Source organism: Perca flavescens, chromosome 19 (genome assembly GCF_004354835.1).
Source record: "Perca flavescens isolate YP-PL-M2 chromosome 19, PFLA_1.0, whole genome shotgun sequence".
NCBI lineage: Eukaryota > Metazoa > Chordata > Actinopteri > Perciformes > Percidae > Perca > Perca flavescens.
In genome coordinates this window covers 31,479,145-31,501,732 of record NC_041349.1, presented here as the reverse complement: position 1 = coordinate 31,501,732, position 22,588 = coordinate 31,479,145, and the positions used below count along the sequence as shown (strand labels likewise).

General features: G+C 42.6%; 1 protein-coding gene across 2 annotated transcripts; it reads right to left on the bottom strand.

The window, feature by feature from the left end:
* Positions 1–434: 434 nt before the first annotated feature.
* Positions 435–21,802, bottom strand: arsj (arylsulfatase family, member J). 2 transcript variants are annotated; one of them, XM_028564406.1, is made up of 2 exons: positions 21,743–21,802; positions 435–2,292 (listed from the first exon to the last, which is right to left on the bottom strand). In XM_028564406.1, coding segments are annotated over exons 1-2 (1,401 nt in total). In that variant the 5' UTR covers positions 21,745–21,802; the 3' UTR covers positions 435–893. The 2 variants fall into 2 exon arrangements, with proteins under 2 accessions (XP_028420207.1, XP_028420206.1); XM_028564405.1 differs by lacking the exon at positions 21,743–21,802 and adding an exon at positions 19,767–20,652.
* Between the last annotated feature and the right edge of the window lie 786 nt (positions 21,803–22,588).

Here is a 22,588-nt window from a genome sequence, read left to right as displayed (position 1 = left end):
CGTACCAGGCCAGCACTTAACTCCAGTAACGGGTGCTAACGAAGCTAACAGCAGTTTAATGAAGCATTGGGAAACAGTCACAACAGCGGCCATCAATAATGTTAGCTACGTCTCCGTTAGCGCTACTGGTGTTCGTGCCGAAAATCTCCTCACTGCCAAATTTCTCCCCCCTTCACGTTTAGCTGTCTTTACAGTTAGCTAAATCAACCCGACAAAAGCAACACCTGTCTCTAAGCCTTGTTGAGTAGCTAGCTAGTGTTACAACTAACCCTGTTCGCCCGGTGTTGAAACCATCCAAAAGGTGAAATTGACATGTGAAATATATTGTGATAGTGTGGTTTTAGCTGCTAGCTAATGTTAGCTTGCTGGCTCACTAGCTAACTGGTCAGCTACCAATACAGATCGAATCAAGAAAAACGTAATTATGTTGGGGCAAATGCAACTATTTTATTAGAATGACATAAATAAACGTTACTAAACGTAACGTGAATAAACTTAATTGCATTCTAACCAGCGATGGTGTTAAACAATAAAAACTACTCCCATAATTCCACGCAACTTCCCAACATCATCAAAAGTCTGTGTGTACAATCCATTGTTTTGGTTAAGAGACCCCTAGCGGCAGAAAGTTACATATTGTACATTTAAATGCCCCTAACTTTAACATGAGGTCTTAGTTGTGTCTATGCATGACAACAGTGTTTGAATGAGAGGATCTTTTTCTTATTCCTTTGAGGCATTTCAAAAGGTCCATCCGCATTGTTTTTCATACAGTATATAGTGGAGTCAAGTTGAAATTAACCCGAGATAGAATGTCTGAAGAGGACAATCCTGAAACAGGAAGTGTCAATCCCTGAGAAAAGGCAGTTAAAGTCTTTCACAAATGGGGTAGGCTACTCTTCTACCTTCCTTTTCAACTTTCTGTTCTTTGATTTCTTTTTCCACCTTCTTTTTCCAAGATGGTTGGTGAACAAGGTATTGTATCTCTCGTCCTCCTCTTGCTCCTCCCTCTCGTCTTTGTACCAGGGTCCCCACACGCCCCCATTGTACTGAGGGTTAGAGCGCAGGTCTTTCGCCGGGTAGCGTACAGGCACTGCAGTCCTGTTGTACTGCGCTAGCCTTATTAGCATCTTCTTCACTATGTGAGGGTAGCGCTGGGACAGGTCCACTCTCTCATAAGGGTCGGCTGTGATGTTGAACAGCCAGATGGAATTCCCCCGGTCCCAACGGACGCGCTCATTATGGTAGCGATTGGTTAGCCGCTGGTTGGAGAAGGTCTGCGGGGGCACCCAGTCGCTGTAGCCTGGGACACCCGTCAGAAGCTTCCAGTGGCCCACCCGGAGCGCAGCCCGGATTGCTGTGTTCCATAAGCCATACCCGGCCTTCCACGAACCATTCTTGGCTTTGATGTAGATTGGGTCAATGTTGTGAAGAATGTCCTGGCGAGGAGATGGACGGCCTTCACTGATAGCCTCCCAGACGTCGTACCCGTCCAGACTTAGATCTTCGTCTAAAGTCCCCTCACCCAGTGTCACCAGCGTAGGGAACCAGTCAGTGATGTGGACCAAAGATCGACATTTTGTCCCTTTGTTCACCAACAGGGGACTGTGGACAAAGCCTACCGCCCGAATCCCCCCTTCCCAGTAGGTGGCTTTACTCCCCCTCAGGGGCCAGTTGCTTCCACCTGCTAAGGGCTGGCCTCCGTTATCTGAGGAGTACACTATAACTGTGTTGTCATAATAACCGTAGCGTTTTAGCGCCAACGTGAGGTTGTGGATAGCTTCGTCCAGGCAGGACACCATGGCGGCATATTTACGACGATGCAAGTTTGGAATGCCCTTGTAGCGCTCGAGGTAGCGGGCAGGGACCTGCAGCGGGGAATGAACCGCCTGATAGGCTAAGTAAAGAAACAAGGGTTGTCTGCGAGGGTTGTGATTGGCTAAGATGCTGATAGCCTTTCGAGTGAACATCACGGTCGAGTACAAGCCGCGGTCCTGTTCCCAAGCTGCTTCCTCCCCTTCGTACAAATCGTAGCCACACATACCGGGCCCTTCACATTTATAGTGACTGTAGTAGTCACCGCTTCCTAGCAGAGAGCCGAAGAAAGTGTCGAAGCCACGCTGCGTGGGCAGACAGCCACGCTTGTAGAAGCCCAGGTGCCACTTGCCCACCATGTGGGTGGAGTAGCCCGCTTGCTTGAGCTTCTGGGGCAGGGTGACATTTTCAAGGGGCAGGCAGTTGGGCTGGGTGGCTCGGATGATTGAGTGCTGAAGGCCTGTGTGGATCTGATACCTACAAAATAAAAACAGAAATCAGCACGTCAGAGACATTAACCATTTCAAAGAAAAAGAAACATTTGACAAAAGCTGGTCATCATGTAAGAAATGCCTGAAAAAAAGGCTGTATCTACTAATTTGCTGTAAACAGAGTGAAGCACCAAGCTATGTGGATTCAGTCGGCCATGACATTACAGCTGATTATGCCTGGAAATCCTTCCTCTATAGAGTTGTACAATTACCTCACAAACTGGTCCAGAAAGGATAATAGGCACTAATGTCCACATGCTACTGTGTGGAATTTCAATAAAATGATCTAAACAGTGAAATTGCTGCCAATATAAGTTTCTAAAACTGACCCAGTCCAAAGCAAACAGACGAGGGCTTATAGGCTGTTAAGCTAAATGCTGGGTAATTTTCAACTGACGAACAATGCAGTGAAAGGAGGATGATTGGTAATGGAGGTTAGGAAGAGGGGGGGGGGGGAGATATCACTCAAGACCAGACAGGAAACATAGTAGGAGCAAAGCACAATGGAAAAAAGAGAAAACACATTATAGTAAACATGACAGCAAAAGAAAAAACACATTTCAGAAAACACAACAAATGTTTTGTGAAATGTTCTTTTCTGAAATGAATTTTTCTTTTTTTTCCAGATAATTTTTTCAGGCATTTGAGGCCTTTATTTTAATAGGACAGCTGAAGACATGAAAGGGGAATGACATGTAACAAAGGGCTGCAGGTCTGTGTTGAACCTGCGGCCACTGCGTCAAGGAATGAACCACTACATATGGGCGCGCGCTCTACCAGGTGAGCTACCCAGGTGCCCCTGAAATGAGTTTTCTAAAATGTTGTTGTGTGTTTTTGTTTTGCCGTTGTGCTTTGCCCGTCAAGGCCACCGTAGTGTTGTGACCTGGAGCTACTGCTGCTGAAAACACATCTTGAACATCTTGGCAGCAAGCTGTAGGGGTGGGAAAAATAATTGATTCTTAGATGCATTGCGATTCTCTCTAGAGATAAATGTGTTGATTTTTATTTAAAAGTTACTGTCTCCAGACAAGTACAAATCAGAATATAGAGTGACTGAAAGAGGATGGGATAATGGACAACAACTCTGAGTATAGTCAAGAGTGCAGAAAAAAAAACACACAAAAATTGCCAAAAGGATAAAAAATACTACAGGCATGAAAACGGGTTAGGGGTGAAAAAGGTGAGAAGGATATCACCCCTCTAGGGGGGTCCGGGGGCATGCTCCCCCGGAAGAAAATTTTAAATATTCCATATTTTAAAGCATCAATCTGATGCATTTTGAGATGCATTTTTTGCCAACCAACAGTGTAATATTTCAATATGCACTCACTACAGTTAAAGTCCTTCTGACATTACACAATAATAAAAGACTAAAAAGTTTTGGATCAATTTTTACTTCTTCCAACCATATGTTAAATAAAGAGTCAATGTGGACTTACATATTGCAATAATATAATCCTACAATGAATCATTGTGAAAACTAAAATTTACTACTTTGGCCAGGTTATCATCAAAAAAACGAATTAGTACATTCAAGATTTTGTCCATGTTGATATTAGCTGTTTTATTTACATTTATTAAAAACGTTGCATTGTTTATCTTTTCATATAGCTAGACGTTTAGACTCCGGGACAAGGATGTTATGTTTAAATACCTGCCATGCTGACTCCAAACAGACAGCTTTGTCAAGGCAGTTTGGGCTTCATATAGCTTTTACAAATCGTGTTCCGCTATGAACGTGGACACACGTATTGTTTGTATCACGGTCGGTCAGTAAAGGAACAGTCGCAGTCTTAACGGTAGCGTTCGCTGCCGGTAACGTACTCGTATGACTAGCATCTAATGACTAGCAAGCCCTGTCTTACCGCTACTGCCGTCCAAAACATGCGCTGCAGAAGCACCCGGCTCCCTCAGTTTGAGGCACCAAGTGCTAAACGGCTTCCCGTCTCCACCCTTTTCCTCTTGTCCTCTATTCATGCCCAGCGCCATTTATTTTAACTCCTTTCTCAACTAAAGCTTCCTGTATTCACTCTCTAGATGCTCCAAGTTTGATAAACTTTGCCTCCATTTTTTTTAGCCACGTTACCACGGAGACCACACCGGCACCGCACTGACATTTCAGCAAAGACCCGCCCTACTTTGCATCTGATTGGCTAGAACTTGTTTCGTTGATTGGTGGAAGTTCGATGATTTGTTAAATCCATTGACAATATGGTTAAATCCAACGCATCAAAACAAATCCCATGTGGACTTTTTAATTTATTTATTTTACCTCCAGGATCTGTGCTAAACTAGGCTAGATGGAGCCGGTTACCTCCAGGATCTGTGCTAAGCTAGGCTAGATGGAGCCAGTTACCGCCAGGATCTGTGCTAAGCTAGGCTAGCGGTGGGGGCATCAGACAGAGTTACAACACGAATGGAGATGAGAAGGGTATGTATGGACTTATCTAACTCGGGTCGGGTGGATTGCGGACATATCCTTTTTAAGTGAGGCGATTTTGCCTGCAGTCTGAACGTAGCCTAAGTCTTATTGGCTCATTTTTCTTCAAAGAATATTTGGCTATTGTACTGAGTAGACTACTTCCTGCAACTTCAAATTAAATCAATTAAAACGATGAGCTGTGGAGTTAGTGGTCTGACTTTAAAAGAGCAAAGTCAACTTTGTCATCATCGAGACTGAGACTGACTGTGTTCCTGGCCCACAGCGAGGCGACCCAGGTGGCTTTGGAAAACAGCTCAGTAGACAAGGAAAATGAGCACCCAACTTCATTTCTGCCCGACTCCCCACGTCTGCTTTGAGTGAAAGCAAGACACCAAGGACACAAAGAACTGATGTAGCCAGATAGCTCTTCTCCTTCTATACTCCTTTGGCCCTCCTTGCTTTCCCCTGAGGTTAGTGGTGTGCAGTTAAGCTGTCAGCAGGGAAAGGGAGTGAAGATCAGTTTCTAGTTCAGGGTTTCCAGAGAGCAGGTCAGGCCTAGCAAACCTCCATTGCCCCTTGAGAACGCAAAAGTCATCAGGGGTTACACCAGCGTGTGGTATGTGGTAACGTTCCAAACGTGATTTACAACTCAAATCCTACTCAACCAAAACATTCAGTAAACATTGCAAATATCCACATAAAAGCACATATTGCAACTGCAAACACATGCACAATACCCTGCATGTAGCACAGCAGGCTAGGCCGACTTAATAAATAAAATACAACTTGACGTTGATTTAAATCATCAGCAATAAAAAATAGTTAATCCAACTTTCTTCACTGCAGAAAAAATTCATGGCAACAACCTGGCTTTTATACAGTGAGATCTGCATTTTTTTTTTTTTAAATGAAAGTCTGGAACAAGGCCTCATTTGATTTCTCTCCAGAGTAATTCACCTTATGGGTTGACACAGCACTAGTCTGTCAGAAGGACGGCGAACAAATTCTGTTCAACTACATTAGCATTATTGTGTGTGCAGGTTTACACACTCATGGTGTGTTCAGACTGGCCAAAAAGCGAGAGTCTAATCTCAGGATTATATTGTGTTCATTTGTGTTAACTAGCATTATTCCTGCCGGTGGAGAGGTGTAAGCACCAATGTTGCTGCTTTGTACCGGTTGCGGAAAGTCCCAGACATTTCGCAGAATCCAACTGTGTCTCGTCTGGATTCATCATCCAGACGAGCAAACAGCTCGGTGAAATTCACTCTCCTTCTCCAGGAATGTCTGGATGACACTTCCATCGCCACTTGAGGTACAGATTTGGCTGTGATTTAATCGCAATAAATGGAGAAACATTAATAACAACATAGTCTCTATATCACAACGTTCCACTTCCGGGATTGCTCCGTTGCTGACAGAAATTCTACCGGATATCCTTTTCCTTGGGCTTCCTTTGTGTTGGCGTTCTAACCTCCGGTGGATTTGTGAGGACTATGATTAACTGCTCCTCAGATCTCTGCAGGGTAAATAAAGACAGCTAGCTAGACTATCTGTCCAATCTGAGTTTTCTCTCGCACGTCTAAAACAACTTTTGAACGTACACGTTCCACCAAAACAAGTTCCTTCCCGAGACTATTTAGCAGAGGCACTGTGGCTCCGTCCGGCACTTAGCACCGCCCAAGACGATTGCGATTGGTTTAAAGAAATGCCGATAAACCAGAGCACGTTTTTCATGCTGTGTGGACTAGACAGACCTTCCTCCGCAGCGCTGTAATAACAACATCACGATGAAGATTTGTAAAAAGTCTGAATTCATACTTTGTCGGGACTGTTCGCAAGACAACGAGCAAACCACTTTAAAATGCTGAATGGAGTTTGGATCAATCAGAGCTATGCTAACACTGTAGCTGCTCCATCAACACAACAACAGACACATCATTTCAGAACATACTAAGGTAGTCCAACTTCCTCGCTTACTTTTCTCCAAGAAAGCTCCTTCTTTTGTCCGGTCTCTCTACAAATATGACAACATGACTTTGCGTAAACATACACGCCCACTTTCTTAAGCCAAGTGTTATCTGTACGCATTTTGACCTATCCGCGTGCATGTCTACGCTGTATACGGACATAAACATACATGCCACTTTCTACAAGTGTCTCCTGGGTGAAAGTCCTGTGTTTTACCCATCCACCACCCCAGCCAACCTCCCTATGCGGATTTTCGCCCTTTCATACTACTCGCTACAGCATGAATTCACATGCAATCGCAAGGCAATGTAAGTCAACGGAGGCCAAACGGCATTGATAAACACGCTAAAAAGCGAGTATGCGTACAGTTAACTATAGAGTGTGGTCTAGACCTACTCTATCTGTAAAGTGTCTCGAGATAACTCTTGTTATGATTTGATACTATAAATAAAATTGAATTGAATTGAATAACACACCAATAATGGCATACGAATTGGCATGTCATACATACCCCACTTCATGAGATCAGTCTGAATATGAGATACTAGCTCTGAGTGCCCACAGACTGCTACAATAATTTGTACCTAGATTTCTGATTCAACAATGTCAGGAGATCAGGAGAATCTAAACACTGATAGGCTAGACAGATCTGTTATGAAGTTGATCACCAGTGAGACTGAGATTAGTTTTTAGCCATGCAAGCATGCGTATGTCTATTGCAATTTCAGTCCTACTATTGGACATTCATGGGGCCTAGAATGGTAATGAATGGTAAATGAACTGCATTAATATACATATATAGTTTTGGGTCCCGAACATGGTACTTTTTTAGGGTAGCGACAAAATTATGTCAATGCATGTTTGACAGAGAGCGCCACACACAGAGCTGTAGTGCAGACAGAGCCCAATGTTGTCTCTGCAGCTTGTTTAAGTCACAGTGAGTCGTGGCGATGCCGATTAAGCGGTCGCAAGTGTGGTCTATGCCCTGTTGACAGACTGACAGGCTGAGGTTGTAGGGCAAGGCAATTGTATTTCTATAGCTCATTTCATCAACAAGGCAATTCAAATCACTTTACATAAAACATTAAAGGGCAATAAAATCAGTCATGAAAGAGCTAAAAAATAAAAACAGGCTAAAATAGAATTAGATAGAAAAACATTAATAAAAGTTACAGTGCAGTGTAAGAATTTAATACTTTTTTGATTTAATCGGTTGTTGGGAAGGGAGAGGGAGGTTTTTTTTGTGTGTGGCGTGTAAAATGTTCTAAATAAATAACCAAATGTTGTAAGTAAATAGGATAAGTAGGTTTGGAATTTCTTTTTTTCCAACTGAAATACATTTTTGTTATTACGGAGAAAGTACTGAAAAAAGGTACCATTGGGCACCGGAACTGAATTTCAGGGGTAAAAATATAAATAGTACCCAACTCTAATTCACACACACACACACACACACACACACTCATACACTGATGAAATCTAACATGCCACAGGCCACGTCTAACTAGAACTGCTGATTTATTTAATAAAAGAGGAGAGACAAGCTAAGGCCTTACTTGAATGCTTTGCTTCCTAATACAAAAATTGTATTGATTCAGGAGGGGAGCAATAGACATGTACGTTAACACACCGCAATTTGGGGTTCAGTATTTTGCCCAAGGACCCTGCAACATGTTGACAGCAGGGGCCAGGGATCAAAACCACGACCTTCCGATTAGTGGACAGCCACCCCATAATTACTTCCCCTAGCCACCACATTGTACTTCATGTGTACAGTGAAAACATTGGAGGTGGTCTGTCTAATATACTATTTAAAAGGTACTTTGCTTTTTTGTCAATTTTATAATCAACTTTCCCCCCAGTGCTTTTCATTGAACACATCATCATGAAGGCCTCTATAAACTGTACTCTCCATATGAGATACCTCTCAGACATTTGATGATGATTGAGCTATCATTACCAATGATTACGTGTGGTGAATTGATAGACTGTGGGTGTTATAGCCACAACCATACTTAATGGTCAGAGGTAACGTAGTGCATAGCTTTTTTACATAGCTCAGCCCGTACCACCTCAACTAACCAATTTCTTTGGGGAAACCCTGATCACCTCGGGGCCGCTGTGTTTCAATTCCAGCGGCAGTTGGCGGAGACTTTCTGGAGGAACTTGGTGGCAGAACGGTTTGTTCTCTATAGGGACAAGGATACTGTCTGTTCTGCACTGTGTTTTGCTAAAAACAAAATGCCATCTGGGTTTGATGCCTCCAAATCTTTTGGAAATCAAGTTTGGAAACTTTAATGTTTACAACTTGGCAACAATAATTCCAACAGATTTTGAAAGCTGGTTCCCAGGACCTTTAAAATATTTAATCACTAACTCCTCAGGATAATAATACGGTACAATTCCGAATTTGATACCTCTATTCATGCAAGTCTTTGAGGTCAGGTCGGTGAATTCAAAATGAGACCACACTGGCCCTGGTGGGAGCAAAGAGAGAGTCTTGGTTTCATATGGCGATGAGAAGAATGTCTTGTCACTTGGTGGTCTAGGCTGGGGGAGACATGCACACTGGGGGATAGAGGAGGCATTGTTGGTCTGTCATTAGGCGACGAGATTTGAATGCAGTGAACTAAGAAAGGGATGGTAAGGAAAAAGTGAATTGAGAGCAACATGTTTTTGAGGGTAAGACAACAACAACCAACAACCAAGCCTGGCATGGGAATGTGTTTCTTTAGGAAAAAGAAGCTTGTTTACGCCACTTTTCTGTTGAAAAGAGCCACATAATATATAATTAACTTGATGAAAAGTGAGTACTTGTAAAACCTTGTTCTCCGTAATCTCTCCAGACTTTCCACAAGCATGGTACATGTTGAACCAAGTCTTGTAACTAGCCAATAAATGTCTATAAAATGACTTTTGGAAGGAATATGCTCCATTATGTTCAATCTACTTTTGTATTCATTCCATTTATACAAGGATTGTTTTTCCACTTTTGCCCTTCACTTCGTTTATTTTTATTTGTCAGTCACTTTTGTATCAATGCCAGGAGAGAAATGGGATTCAGAAAATGAGGCATGGTAGAACCTGAAGTGAAAAGAATAGATAATGCAACCCAGACAGGATTAAATCTATGGAGACCACATGTGCAAATTCATTAAGACGTGTGTCTGTGTGTGTGTGTGTGTGTGTGTGTGTGTGTGTGTGTGTGTGTGTGTGTGTGTGTAAGACTCGACCACTTAGAGCCCCGACCCCTTCTTTTGCAGCTCCTGCAGGTTTGGTGGTGTTCACATACCAAAAGGTTACAGCCGTGTAATGAGAATGTCATGCTAAGTGCAGCCTGTGATTCTTCCACAAATCAATCAAACCAGCCCAAGGTCTTGAAGGAGAAGGGTATAAGGTGGAGTGCAAAGACTTTAAAAGTATCCCTGAGTTGTTTCTCTTTGAAATATGAGGGGGTTCACAAGGGAACTCAGTCTTGACTTTGCAGGGTTTGGGGCAGCTGGTGGACAGTTCTAGGTTTTAAGTATTTATGAGGCCTTAAAAATGACTGGAGTAACTACTGCCCTCTGGGGATCTTCCCTCCTGCCCAGTAGTCCTTCCACATGTCCAATGTGACTGATGTATGGCTTCTTTTAAAACAAAGAAGGGCATGAATGAATAGAAAGCCACAGCATCTCTGCATCCTTTATCCAGTATGGATTCAAGCCACGTACAAGCAGGGAAATATTTCTACAGTGGCTCCATTCCCTATCTTATCATGCCAAAGGGCACTGTGGCATTACTTGAGTAAAGGCTAAATTAGTCTTAAACGCTGCTATAATCACGCTATCTCTCTCGTTTATTTACACAAGCGTTGAGCCACAAGGTCAACAAATCACACACCATTAAATTCAAATCTCCAAACAGACAGTCCCACAAGACAAGTGCATTGGCCACCAATCCAGCCACTGAGGTTGTGGAGGTTCCCGAGCAGACCAGCTGCCCAGGCTGGGGCCTTCTCGTGTATTCCTGCTCCACGTCCTCCTCACATATGGTTCAAATAAGCAGGCTCAACTCTGCGCTCTGCATTTAATCAAAGTTAGCCCCGGAGTAGTTCATCTTACTTTGCTCTTCTTTTCAGCAGGCTCTTCATTTACTCCCTTGCTATCTCTGAATCCGAACTTCTTTAGACACTTGATTATTCGTCACCCCAAACATTCACTTGCTCGGGACATCTTTGCACAACTTGACACAGAGTTCTAGGACAGACTGGTTTGGGGCGAGGAACGGAAGGGAAAGAGAGACAGATCACTGAAACAACAAGAAAAGGGTGAGTGAGAGGCTAAGATGAGTTTGAGATAAGTGTGGACAGACGGGAAGTGTGTGAACAAGTAGCAGCCAGAGTTGTAGCGAGTGAAAAATAGCTGCTTTGAGCAAATACACAACCTCATTCTCCTTGTGGTTTAAGACCAGATCCCAGTCCAGTGGGCTATGATACAAGAGCACAGTGTTCAAGGATGACAGAGGAGCTTTTTGGAATCAAGCCGCAGTCCTTGCTTGAGGCCTGCTACTTATTGCCCAGGGACGCCAGAGTGCATTCTTCATCTTCAGTTTGTTGATGGACAATAGCTCATTCACGGATGTAGGAGACTGATAATGAAATTTAATTTAGTTTCAAATATGTTTTTCTTTGCTTGACAAGCATGACTGCATCTTAAACACCTGTGGCCAAAAGAGAAGGTGGACAGGGTGACTATGAAGACAAGATTAGGACATTCTGTACAGTTCAGGTTGCCTTGTCTGCAATGTCAATAGAGATGTTAAACCAGCTATAACTTGCTGTAGCCAGTTCCATGAAGCTCCTTAATCTTCAGTTAAAATTAAGTCCTGTCTTTAGGATATTTCCTTTCATACAAATGTTGGACATTTTGAGCGTCGACGACTTCATTTCCTGCATTCTGATACATTTTATGCACCAATTTATGGTGAAAACTTATTTACGTTAAGGAAAACACAATTCTGGTGGCAGGTAAAAATTCTAAATATCTACAATATAATGGAATATATAAGGGAGCTTTTCTATCGCAGCACAAAAATGTTGAGGTGTTTTAGAGGGAGTTCTTTTAATGTCCCACTGAATCCAGACAGACACCTGGAACATTCAATCCAGTCAGCTAAACAGTAACTTACATAAGGTAACTGCTATTACTGTAGGTGTACAGTGATACATGTAACATATTTGTACGTGTTTCTAATTTGTCAGTGATGTTGAATATATATGAATATACCAACGCATTCACACATCGGCTACAGAGCTCTGTGACGGCAGCTCAATGGTGTTTTTTGCCCCCAACTGCTCCTTACAGTCGGCGCTGCAACTGCTGCCTTCAAGGCACCTAACCCTAAAGGCCGTTTTACAGTTGTGCGGAGGCTCCACGCAGAGCTCTCGCCGTAGCCTTAAAAGTGTTTATACTTGTGCACTGGTGTGTGCGTCGAGCGAGCCGCATGTGTGTGTATGTGTGTGGGGAGTGTGTGGTAGAGGGAGAAGTGAGAGAGTGCTGGTGATTATCTTCGGAGTGAGTACCGACTCTAGAGTCATAGTGAGAGAAACAAAGTGTCTCCTCTGTGCTTTCTGACCACGGTGGGAAATCTGGAGCAGGAGAAGTTAACCCTCTCCTTGATTTCATGTTGTTTATGGAGAAGGAGAACCAGGAAATGAGTCGGGGAAAATGCAACGCTACCAAGCCACGGCCGAGCTACGTGCTTTGCCGCGACATGTAGTTACATTTTTCTAGAGGTGCACGTCAGGCTACGCCGTAGGGCCGGACCCTGCGCCGTCAATTCAACGCACAACTATAAAAAGGCCTTAACCCTAACCATAACCTGTACCTTCCAGGCAGCGCTGCCTGGAAGGCGCCGTTGGGGGCAAAAAACACAGATAAAAGTGACGGCTAGCTGCAGTTGCTAGCTGTTTAAGCCGCTACGGTGCTTCGTGACGCCGGCTACAGACCTCCGTCCCAGCTCGGTCATATATGCGGCAGTTAGTAGATGTGTTTAGCCGCTACAGAGCTCTGCGACGCTGGCTACGGTGCTCTGCATGGTGCTCCGCATGGTGCTCCGCATGGTGCTCCATCAGGTCAGCGGTAGTTGGTGGTTCAGTTACCCGAGAATAGGTGACTGTGAGCCTAGTCAATATCAACAACGTTTCATTTGCAGGATTGTTCAACTGCCGGCGGAAATTCCGTTGGATGTCCCTCATGCCGCCTTCATCTTTCTTTGTGTTGGCGTTCTAAACTCCGGTCAAAACAATGCAGCAGCTGGTTTATCGGCGCCAGCCGCATGTGTAAAATATATCGCCTGTGGATGAGATGGGAGTTGGCGGCTGGAAGTCAAAGACGTTTTGGCACTGGTGATTTTCCTTCTGCGCTGGCTAAAACCTCTTCAGGGGGCACCAAAAAGGTCTTTATGCAGGAAAAACCCTGTTATGGCTTAATAGGTTGTTCTAAAAGAGTGTTTCTGGGCAGGAACAACCCTATGGACACACTAAGAAGCAGTTGCTGCGAGTTTATAGATTTAATCAGCACTTAGTTTATTTGTTAGAAATAACAATCATTATCAGAAAAACTTAGGAGGCTTTGTGCATTGGCCACTAGTATATACTCCACTCCTACCTGCAGGTGTGTAACTGAAGAGTCAAGACAAGAAGTGCAAAGGGTTAGAGATTTAGCGACTGATACAAGAGGTGAAAGGTGTATTTATGATGTATGGAACGTGCCAGAAAGTCCACATGCTGGATTTGTCTAGACAAGTACGTTGACTCTCAAACTTTGGAACATTCATCTTTGACACTCCAGAAGCGCGTTGACTAAATTACAAAAGGACCCCCAAAAAAAGTGGAAAGGTTTCAGAAATATTGCTTCACCGTGTACATTCCTCAAACATATTTAACATTTTTTGAAGTGTAGGGGCTGCCCGGAGGAGCAACCTCTGCCCTCCCCTTTGGCAACCCACCTCTGTTGATCAGTAAAGATCAGTGGGAGCGGGACGGGGTTGAAAGGCACAATAACGCTAGATTGAAGGAAAGCTCTGACTGTAATCCTCTAATCTCATCAGGGCAGTTTAAAGAAACCCAGACAGGTTGAATTTTTTTTTTTTTTCTGATGCGGTGAGTTTCCCAGGGGGTGGACAGCATGGAAATCTTTTCTAAGCTCCTGTTACTGGAAGGTTAAAGTGCTTTGCTACGGTTCCAACAGCAGCTGTACACAACTGCTTCTCTTTATCTGCCAGGTCAGTTTTATCAATTCATTAATTTCATATCTTCATAAATTACCAAAAAAAACAAAAACACTAGCCATTTTAACATGGACCCTATTTTCTCATTTGGTTTACTTCTGACCAAAGTCTTATCAACTTCTTCAGAACTTGTTACTGTACAAAATGTCCTGCTGCTTCCCAGGGTGTGCAGTCACAGCAAGTACACCCACCAGAAATCAACTGCCAACATTACAACATGCATTACTCCACTGACATGCAATAAAAGGTCAAAGTAAGCTTTTTTTGCTTACTAGTTATTAATACAGTGTTTCCCATTTTCTCCCAATCAACAATGTATTTTTTACAGCACACAAAGGCCAGCGGCCTCCAGCCCTTCCCCCTCGTGAAGTCGCGCTCCGCGTGCATGACAGCGTCAACGCTGCACGTCAGGCTCAGAGGATATGGTTAGCAGTAGCATGCTGCTGGTTGTCTTGTCGTGGGATTAACTGTATTAACAAACCGTGGAAATGCCGCACCCACGCCGCTGTGAAAGCTCCCTGAACGTCATTTATCAGAGTTTGGTTGTTACCCCTGTCCACGGCAGTCTCCTCCACTCCATATCTTTATAATGGAGCGAACCGGAGCTAACGGAGCTAATCTTTGCTAACTGAGCCAGAAAAGGCAGTTGGACTGATCAGTCTGTTCCCCCGAGGTCCAAAAAGTGCCTCGGAACACACCAAAGCGATGCCGTCTTGAGCGTACGGTCTGCGTGTGTTTGACTAGTTTATTACTGAATCCAGCCATCACGCGCCGCACCACCACAAGTCAATTCTCAACCTGTGGGAAACACTGTAATAACTTTAAATGCAGTATAGTATATATATAGCTAAATGTCTCAGATAACAATAACATGTGTATATTGAACATGCTCCAGCATTAGAGGTAGGGCTGGGCCATATGGACCAAAAATATTATCTCGGCATTTACAGGCTGAACGGCAATGCATGATAAAATTTACAAAATGTGCTGAATGTTCAGTTGTGAGTCAAAGCCAAATGTGGGATGTCACAAGCACTTCTATCGAAACAGACATTGATCAAATGACATGCAAAGACAGGGTTTCCTTCCCTGTTTGAAAACAAAAAAAAAAAATATATATATATATATATATATATATATATATATATATATATATATATATATATATATTTTTTTTTTTTTTTTTTTTTTTTTTTTTTTTCAAACAGGGAAGGAAACCCTGTCTTTGCATGTCATTTGACACAAAAAAGTGTGAAATAACTGAAAACATGTCTTATATTTTAGATTCTTCAAAGTAGCCACCCTTTGCTTTTTTTGATAACTCTGCAAACCCTTGGTGTTCTCTCAATGAGCTTCATGAGGTAGTCACCTGAAATGGTTTTACCTTCACAGGTGTGCTTTGTCAGGGTTCATTAGTGGAATTATTTCCCTTATTAATAAAAAAGCAAAGGGTGGCTACTTTGAAGAATCTAAAATATAAGACATGTTTTCAGTTATTTCAAACTTTTTTGTTAAGTACATAATTCCATATGTGTTCATTCATAGTTTTGATGCCTTCTGTGAGAATCTACAATGTAAATAGTCATGAAAATAAAAAGGAAACGCATTTGAATGAGAAGGTGTGTCCAAACTTTTGGCCTGTACTGTATATATATATATATATATATATATATATATATATATATATATATATATATATATATATATATATATATAAAGCATTATCAAATTGTCTACATTGAATAACCTATATTAAATAAAAAGTCGCCTGTCTCTGAGAATGCTCCTTCACTTGACTGACTGATTCAAATAGAGTACAATTACAGGTTTTCCTCTCCTGTTTAACAATGAAACCTACATGTACTACCACTTTACTGTTAATTCCTCCAAAGTGAAACAGGTCCTAACTAGACATTGAATTGAAAAATGGTTATACATGTGTCCTAAACCAGTTCCCAAACAGCCGTAATCTAAACAGGACACAAGATGATTAACATTAAAGGAAATGTCATCAGACATTTCTCTAAATGTTGCTTCTTCTCTTTTCAGGCTTCTAAAAACTATTCAAATCACTTAAACCCATCTGTGATGGAACGTCACTCTTTGGTTGACAAATGCAACCTGTGACTTTGGTTCATGTCTGAACCCAATTTAGATGTTTTGAACCTAGAGATGTCTTTTGACCTGCAAATCACAAATCATACCTTGGAGACTATCCTGGTTCCACAACTGCATAACCACTGCGAGACCACTGAATTAGGCACAGAGCTTTGGAGAGCGTCCAGCTGACAGACAGCTGATGCTTTCATGTTAACACATGGTCAGATGGGGTCTTTCCACACACTCCTCTGCAACCATTCATTCAGGAACACAAGCCTGGAAGCTACAGTCCACATGGATGTTAGCTGTAGCTCCAGTCAGAGGTTGGAGCAGCTTACAGAGAGCAGAGGAACGACTCGGTAGCTGCACTTTTCTCATTATGTTCTCGGACACCTGCCAAAAAAACGTGGTGCCAAGCAAGCCTCCTCTTTTTTTTTGCTAAGGAGTGGAACAGATTGAGGGGGCAGGGGAGGAGAAGCCCTGCAGAGCTGCATGTTCAAAGAGGGGAACTGCTGATGTGAAACACGCTGTCAGCAAACTACAGTACAAAGGCAGACCACAGTTCTGTATCCTGTCCCCGTTAACCAGGTCGCCCTCTGATATCTCTTTACAGCTTGCTGCTGCCCCCGCTGAGTCACAGCAGCGTTGCCCGCTTAGGCAACGCTGCTGCGCCTTCATTTGGAAACTAAAATGAGTAGCCCACTTACCAACTTTTTGTAGTTTTTTTAAAGGTCCCATAACATGGTGCTCTTTAGATGCTTTTATATAGGCCTTAGTGGTCCCCTAATACTGTATCTGAAGTCTCTTTTATATAGGCCTTAGTGGTCCCCTAATACTGTATCTGAAGTCTCTTTTAAATAGACCTTAGTGGTCCCCTAATACTGTATCTGAAGTGGAAAGGGGAGGTAACCTTTCCCCTTATGACCTCATAAGGAGGAGATTCCTGATTGGCCCATCTGAGCTTTCATTTTCTCAAAGGCAGAGCAGGATACCCAGGGCTCGGTTTACACCTATCACCATTTCTAGCCACTGGGAGACCATAGGCAGGCTGGGAGAACTCACATTAATGTTAAAAAACCTCATAAAGTGAAATTTTCATGCCATGGGACCTTTAAAGTCTGACACAGTGAGCCCCCTTCAGATACAATTGGGACTACTGCGCCACATAATCAAGCTCTAACACTGTGTCCACAGGGGCGATTCTTTTGGAGGCAGGGACTGCCCCTCTTCTTCCCAGCATTGGATTCTTGATGGGCTTGCAACTAGCAGTTATCAATTTCTCTTCAATGACCACTGACAAGCAAAGAAAACAGGCAATGGATGCACCTGATTGGACGAACGCTTCACTCCTGGGCTGTCTGCTCCCAAATATTAAAACGGGCCAACATGGCGGCCCGTTTGGAAACATTCTCATATTATATGACAATGGTTCACCGAAATGTGTTTCTGAAAACATTTGATGTGAGAAATAATCTGCAGCTGCTAAATCTAGCCTTACATATCGATATCAATATAATATCGATATATTGCCCCGCCGTAGATTGAGCCCAGCCAGAGAGTCGTCCAGAGAATTCACAGCGAGCGAGCGGGCATGTTGATGACACTGATGACTCATTTCTATGATGTCTAGTCACACGTGCGAGTTCTACATTATGCGTCAGCAGCGCGTTGATGCAGGGAGACCGGTAGCGGAGGCAGCTAACAACAAACACGTCAGCCGCTTGGAGGATTTATTAATAAATAACAATTCAGTAAATGTATCTGTTGAGAGGATTATAATTTGTCTGTTCAAGTAGCTGATCCATCGTTTACATTCCCGGTGTGTGTCCAGAGGAATGTACATTGTCACATTGATTTACTGGATACATTGTTATGATTCTGTAATTACAGTGTAAATGACTAGCTGTGGAAATTCTTTTGCATTTATTATGACTGAGTTGTTGTAATAGCTACATGGTATTGTTCCTTTCAAAACCAAACACACATTAAAGTGCAGTAAATAGATCCCAACGGTCTCAGACTGAATTACTCACATCAAGATTTGGGGGAACATCGGAAGTGCATTTAACAGATGTACACCATGTGACTGTAAAAGAGAGCAGCCAGCCTGTAATTATTAAGCCTCTGCAACAATATCTATAAGTTAGCAAAGTTGTTTAAGTCAAGCCTGATGTTGCCTTACACATAAAAGAATGATTCAGGTCACTTCCACACATTAAGGCATACAGCTTATCAATTAAACAGGGATATCGGATAAGTACTCGATACAGGCCCAGGTTTTGGGACTGAAAAAGTTGGATGGATCTACAGACAACTATTATTGGATTACTGAAGAAAACCTAAAACCACAGATCACATTTTATGTTCCCATTGTACAAATGAAAGAGCTTTTAATAGGGCTGTCAAAATTAACGCAATAACGAGTTAATGCAAATTCCATTTTTTTGGATGGGCTGGAGTTTACCAAACAATGCTTTCAGCATATTTTGGAGCATACAGCACCTTTAAGGTTATTCTGGAGAATATTCTTAAAAGCATTGTTTTGATGATTGAATTAATAATAAACATTTGCAATGACGCTAGCCTATTTGTCCGCTCCCATGTTGTTAAGAGCATTTAAAAACTTGAAAAAAATCCCTTCTAAAGTACATTTAACATCTAACATTTTACGTGAGTTAACTATGGACAATCATGCAATATTAATGCAACACAATTAAATATTTTAATTGATTGACAGCCCTAGTTTTTACAAGTTGTGGAGACAGACCATTGTCCCGGGAGAAACTAAGAGATTGCTTTGATGGGTTTATGTGTCAGTAACTAATTGAACTGACAGCCTGAGCTTTAAATCCCGGTTTGATGAACGCAGTAGGGGTAGGGTTGGGCATCGTTTGGATTTGAACAATTCTGATTCCAATTCCAATCCTTCTTTTCCATTCCGGTTCTTATCGATTCTCAATTCCGATTCCTTGAGGGGTGGAGTTGATACGGGTCACATGCTTATTTCACAGATAAGAGGAACATTTTATTTTGATTCAATGGTGGTTTACACTTATACCAGGCTTTTTCAACTTAAAATAAAGCCACACTTTAGAGCGCCGCTTACTGTGCTCAGTGGCTGCAACACAACAAGCGCCTGGAAGTACGGTGGTCACTATAGAAACCAAAACTGTGTTAAATTTGGAACCAATGATCGGATTCAAAACCAAATTTTCCAAACGATTAAAAAAAACCAAACAACAGATTCCAAGTTGAAACCGGTTCTCGATGCCCTATCCTAAATAGGGGGGCTTCTATCTACGCTCCATAGTAATGGTGGATTACACACTTTGACTGCAGACTGACAGGAATGAAAAAAAAACATTTATCCATTCATTATCTGTATCTGCTTATCCCAGCTGACACTGTGGGCCCAGGACACTGACCTGTGGGCTACCCTGGTATTTGCTCATTTTGTTAAAAAGGTGAAAGCCTTAAAAAAAAAAAAGAAGATTTAATGGTTAACCCCATCCATGTGGTCATCTCACACTCGCATGCACCCTGCACATTTTACTGACTTCACTTGGGATTTGCACTAAGGCTGCAACTAACAATTATTTTCATTGTGGATTAATCTGTCGATAATTTTCTCGATTAATCGATTAGTTGTTTGGTCTATAAAATGTCAGAAAATGGATTATGCATTAACGTTGTACCTGCCGGTCATGAGCTGGCTCCGGGACGGGCTGCACAGCGGCTGCACGTAGTAATTCTCCAGTTTGACTCCCTGCGCGGCCAGCCGGTCCAGAGTCGGGGTTTTGATCTCGGAGCCGTGGTACCCAACATCCCGGAAGCCTTGATCATCCACCAGGATGAACACGATGTGTGGCTGAGAGCTCGGCTTATCGAACTCATTCCCTCGGTTGCGCAGCTCGGCGTTCCAGTTATCCCACGACATCTGAACGCTCCACGTCTGAGAAATGATGAAGCTGAGGAATAAGCTAACCGGCACCCACAAAATAAACATGTTTCAGCCAGATGGAGACCTCCAGTTCGCGGCTAATGTCGGTCAGTGGGCCGGTGTGTGTGCGCACGCGGTAACTTGTTGCACATGTTCGGGGGGGAACAGCAGCTCGCGTGCATCGTGTTCGCTCGGTTTTTCCACTGACAGTGACAGCTTCGCGGTTTGTGGAAGAAAAAGTAAAGTCAGAGGCGACCACAGCTGTCGATTAATCCACGTAGAAACCAAAAGCACCTCCTGGTCAGCTGGTGTTTGAGTTTTACATCACACTCCGCATGTTGCTAACCTTCACAAGTCTCCAAACTACATGTGTATGAAACAACACGAGCAGTTTGCCTAGCATTCCCCCCGACGGTGTAGTTTCTGTCATAAGACGCGCAGAGCTCCCAGAGTCCTAGCTGACAGTGAAGCAGCCGGTGCACTGAGCTGACAGCAGATGTCCTCCATCCTGTCACACAGCGGTCCTCCCGGGCAGAGAGCACACCGAGGCGTGGAGACACACACGGATATATCTGTCTAATATCTCTGTCTATAAGAGGCAGGTCCGCTCGGGACCGCTGACTGAAGCGCCCAGCACTACACTTAACGGCACGGTGCGTTCACGAGTAGCTCGAAAAGCTTCAACTCCTGGGTTTAGTTGGAGGTACCGCTGCACACAGTTCTATGGTTCATGTCTAAACCATAGACTGTATATTATTAACAGGCTATGGTCTAAATAGTGGCGATTCCAGGATCTGTTAAGTGGGGTGGCACAGGGGCGAGGGGGTGCGGGGGGGCATTTTTATCAGAATACAGCATAGAAAATCTGTTTAGAAATTTTTCTGTCTTAATTAACAATGTAGCGCATAATAGCACCGTAAGTAAAGGAATGTAAAAGTGTCTGTCATCCGTTCTGTTTGGATATGTGCGATGCTTTTGAAATGTGCGTAAATCCTTGCCGATGTACCCTTATCTCTAACATTAGAGCTAGCCGTAGTTAACATGGCTATTGCTTAGTCTGGCCAGCCAGTCATATTAATCCATAACAGAAATGAAGAGCCAACCAACCAAATACATACATCTCCAAATCCTCGATTTGATTCTAAGGTCACGGTTTGATTCGATTCTCAATTTTTAAATTTTTTTATTTTAAAGCACATGTTGCTATGCCATTTTTAGACTGGACTTTTATGCAATATAATATCTGACCTTGGTTCGCAATGTACCACACTACATTGTCAAATTTAAAACATTTCTTAACAACATAATGTAACAATAACTTATATATTCAGTCAATTGGAAACTTTAGCCAAATATCCTGCCATCTAGTTTCTCATTTGTAACTGCAGTCTTCTTCACAGAAGATGACATTCAAGTTCACAACAATACAAACAAAAACAATAAAGCAGCCATGTCCATAGTCTTCTCTGAACAATGAAGTGTCTTAAACTATTTCCGAACAGTTGAACATATACCACACAGCTATTTATCCCCTGAGAATGATGACTGTATTTCTTCCTAAAGACGGATATCTTGTTTAGAGCTGCTCTTTGAGTCTTCAAAAACATTAAAAAAAAAATCCTAATAGAACAAGACAAGACAACTGTAACAATTTTACAGTTTCAAGTTCTTCTTAAAGAGGGATATGGAAAGAAAACTGCTCTTTGAGATGTCAAAATATTAACTACTTACATTTCTGGCAGACAAGACAACTGTGATTTTTATATTTTCATGTTCTTCTTTAAGAAAATGAGAATGTCCACATTCTCTGGAGAGAGGGCTGCTCTTTGAGCTGTCACAATGACCCCTGCTGTTGAGAACACTCTCTCGCTTGCCACACTTGTTGCTTGTACGGCAAGATAACGTTTGGCAAGCTTGAAAAAAACTTGGGTACTGGTGCTCATTATCTTTCCAACATTTCAGTTTGATTTGAATCCACATAAATTACTTTAACCATTTTGTATAGCTGAATCTCGTCTTTCACAACATCAGGCCATGGTTTGGTTGCTGATGGTGATGCAGTGGATGCTGTGCTGAAAAGAAATCACCAAACAGTTCACTGAGTGCTGTTCTCTTTGGTGGGGGGGGGGCTGCCTCCACTAGTTGCTACAGTTTCAGGATCCTCTGCCGGGGTTTGGCTGGACCCTTCTCCTGTGGCATGAGACTGAAATAGTCACACAAAAAACACAAGCAGAAATTATATTTAAGTGTGACAACAAGCAGAACGGATGTTGTGATTAGGCCTATTCATGAAATATTACGAATGTGAAATTATGTAAATACAAAAAAAAACTACTTTGCAGAGTAACATGGTTATTTCATCACATTAGCCTAAATGCATCACATACCTGTGTGGGATGCTCTTGCAAGATGTTCTCCTCCAGACAATTGAAGATCGTATTCCGAGATATGTCGTCCAGGTGGGGTAAAGTCTTGAACCTAGGATCCAAGGCAGTGCTCTCATTCAGAAACTGTTGAAGTTTTGGGTCTGAATACTTCTCTTCAAAGTTTGCCTCTATAGCAGATTTAACAGCCTTT

Bases quoted from the DNA above. Each gene is read 5' to 3' on its own strand.
- arsj (XM_028564405.1), bottom strand. From the start codon at position 20,077: ATGTTTATTTTGTGGGTGCCGGTTAGCTTATTCCTCAGCTTCATCATT. The intron at 2,293-19,766 runs GTACAACGTTAA...TTTATTTTGTAG, and splicing joins AGCCAGCTCATGACCGGCAG to GTATCAGATCCACACAGGCC.